Source organism: Oxyura jamaicensis, unplaced genomic scaffold (assembly GCF_011077185.1).
Source record: "Oxyura jamaicensis isolate SHBP4307 breed ruddy duck unplaced genomic scaffold, BPBGC_Ojam_1.0 oxyUn_random_OJ72097, whole genome shotgun sequence".
In the NCBI taxonomy this organism is placed as follows: domain Eukaryota; kingdom Metazoa; phylum Chordata; class Aves; order Anseriformes; family Anatidae; genus Oxyura; species Oxyura jamaicensis.
In genome coordinates this window covers 4,632-7,087 of record NW_023310864.1, presented here as the reverse complement: position 1 = coordinate 7,087, position 2,456 = coordinate 4,632, and the positions used below count along the sequence as shown (strand labels likewise).

The window sequence follows — 2,456 nt, the reverse complement described above, 5'->3', positions numbered from 1 at the left end:
GGGGGGGGGGGGGGGGTGGCAGCCCCCCTGAGCCCCCCCTGCACACCCGGCTGGGGTTACCTGCGCGGGGCCCCGTCCTCGTGGGGCGGGATGATGACCACCTTGACGGTGACGGAGGTGCGCAGCAGGTCGATCATCTGGTCGTGGCTGAGCGTCACCACGGCCACCTTGCAGATCTCCACCAGGCGGCTGCCCTGCCGCAAGCCGGCCTGCCAGGCGAAGCCGTAGTCCTCCACCTCGGCCACCGTGCCGTCGTACTTGACGTGGAAGCCCAGCTGGCCCAGCCCGTTGCGCCGCAAGGTCATGTCCACCGTCTCGCAGCCCGCCGTCGTCACCTGGGGCCACGGCGAGAGGGCACGGCCACCCTTCTCCGGTGACGCGCGCCAAAGGGGGAACGACCCGCCACCCACCCAAACCTCCTCCACGCGGTCCACGGACGACGCTCCACGGCCTCGAGAAGCTCACCTTCAGCCTCTGCACGATCTCCTTGACGTCCTCGGGGCCGCCCTCGGCCGCCCGGACGAAGATGTGGTCGCCGCGGCCGTAGAAGATCTTGAGGGTGGAGGCGTCGGCGGTCCAGCCGATGACGTCCCCGCAGAAGCAGTTGAAGACCACCTCCTTGGCGGCCAGGTCCAGCAGCACCACGAACTCGTTGGAGATGCCCAAGACGCAGGCGATCTCGGCTCCGCGGGCGAAGTCTTGAGCGGAGACGCGCCAAGCGATGGCCCCGGCGCTGTGCTGCTCGGCACCCGCCCGGGCTTTCGTCTTCTCCTTCTTCTTGGAGGCCAAGGAGATGAGGTTGAACTTCCCGGCCGAGTCGATGGGCGTGTTGGTGACGCAGTTCTCGGCCAGGTCCTTGAGGTACTCCTGCCGCGTGCGCGTGGCCATGGTGTGGAACTTGTCCGATTTGTGGGCGGCGTTCTCCGCGTTGATGACTTTGGCCAACAAGAAGTCTCGGAAGACGTCGGACTTGCGGAAGGTGACGCCGTTGGGGATGGGGGGCCCGAAGGGGGGCACGTCTTTGGACCTGGTCGCGGCCACGCTTGGGGGGAGGCGAAGCGGGGAAGGGGTTAGGGCGCTCGGGGCACTTGGAAGAACCAGAAAGTGGGGAGAAATCTCCCCAAGGGGGAGAAAATGCCCCGAAATTCGCAGCCGGGCTGCGGTGGGGGCGATTTGGAGGGCCAGAGGGGGTCATCCGGGGGGGGCGCGGGGGGGTCTCACCTATAGCAGACGTTCTCGGTGCACGGGCTGTGGGCTCGGACGATGATGAAGACGTGCTGGAAGTGCGATCGGACGTTCTGGGGGGTGAAGGGCAAGGCTCCGGGCTCTTGGAAGATGATGGTGACGATGTCGTTCCCGATGTGCCTCTTCCTCAGCAGCTGGGGAAGGGGGGCGGCGGGCCCCAACCCAAAAAAAGGGGGGGGGGGCCGCGACGGACGGACAAGGGGAGCCCCAGGTGGCACGGCGGTACCTGCTGCCGGTTGTTGGGGGTGTAGGGCAGCATGGTGGAGACGTGGAACATGATCTCGTAGTCCTGGTAGGTGGTGTAGAGCGAGTGGGTGCCCGTCGAGTCGGCTGCGGGGAAGGCGGGCGGTCAAGGAGGTTGTGTCCCCCCCTTAACCCCACCCCATCGAAGAGGGGGGGGGTCCCCAAATCCCCGTCCCCACGGCTCACTCTTGGTGTCCAGCTGCGCGGCGTACTTGCTGAAGGCCTTGAGGCAAACCTTCTCCCCCAGCAGCGAGAGGAACTCCTCGAAGGCCGGCCCCGCGTCCTCGTTGTTGTACATCTCCTCCTCCGAGCTCTGCCCGGCTTTGCAGTACAGGATGCCCACCTTGTGCCGCCGGCAGAGCTACGGGCGGCGGGGAGGGCGTCAGCACCCCCAAAAAAAAAAAGGGACCCCCCCCCCCCCCCCCCCCACCGTTGGTCACCGGGCCCCCCCTCGGCCACCCCCCAGGCCCCGCTCACCCCCTGCTCGTCGAGCTTGAGGAGCTGCTCGGTGACCTTGGGGGTGCTCATGGCCAGGCGCAGGCAGTGGATGTTGAGCTCGGGGACGACGTACTCCAGCGCGTCCTTGAGGGGGAGGCCCCGCACCGTGCCGTGCTTGGTGGCCGTGGGGGTGGCGTCCTCCAGGATGGAGCCGCGCAGCGTGGTGAGCTGGGGGTGGGGGGCGAGGATGGGGCTGGATGAGCTGGGGGGGGTTGTGGGGAGGAGAGGGGAGAAGGGTGGGGATGACAAGGGGGGTAGGGAGGGATCCACGGTGGGGACAACGGGATGGGCCCGAGGTGGGGACGATGATGAGGACAACGGGAGGGGGACAGGTCCAAGCTGAGGACGATTGGTTGGGGACAGATCCAAGGCGAGGACGACGATGGGGACAATGGGATGGGGACGGATCCAAGGTGAGGATGATGATGGGGATGATGGGATGGAGACAGATCCAAGGTAAGGACGATTGG

The 2,456-nt window shown here is 67.1% G+C and overlaps 1 protein-coding gene across 1 annotated transcript in view; it reads right to left on the bottom strand.

Annotated features, from left to right (window-relative positions):
- SIPA1L3 (signal induced proliferation associated 1 like 3) overlaps window positions 1–2,456 on the bottom strand; it is a gene marked incomplete at its 3' end in the record, with an annotated part of 5,954 nt that overhangs the window by 665 nt on the left and 2,833 nt on the right. Inside the window, exons 3-8 of the mRNA XM_035314356.1 lie at window positions 1,966–2,154; window positions 1,675–1,849; window positions 1,472–1,575; window positions 1,222–1,379; window positions 466–1,042; window positions 61–335 (exon numbers count right to left, since the gene is read on the bottom strand). Coding sequence (XP_035170247.1) covers window positions 61–335; window positions 466–1,042; window positions 1,222–1,379; window positions 1,472–1,575; window positions 1,675–1,849; window positions 1,966–2,154 — 1,478 coding nt within the window. The remainder of the gene's footprint in view (window positions 1–60; window positions 336–465; window positions 1,043–1,221; window positions 1,380–1,471; window positions 1,576–1,674; window positions 1,850–1,965; window positions 2,155–2,456) is intronic.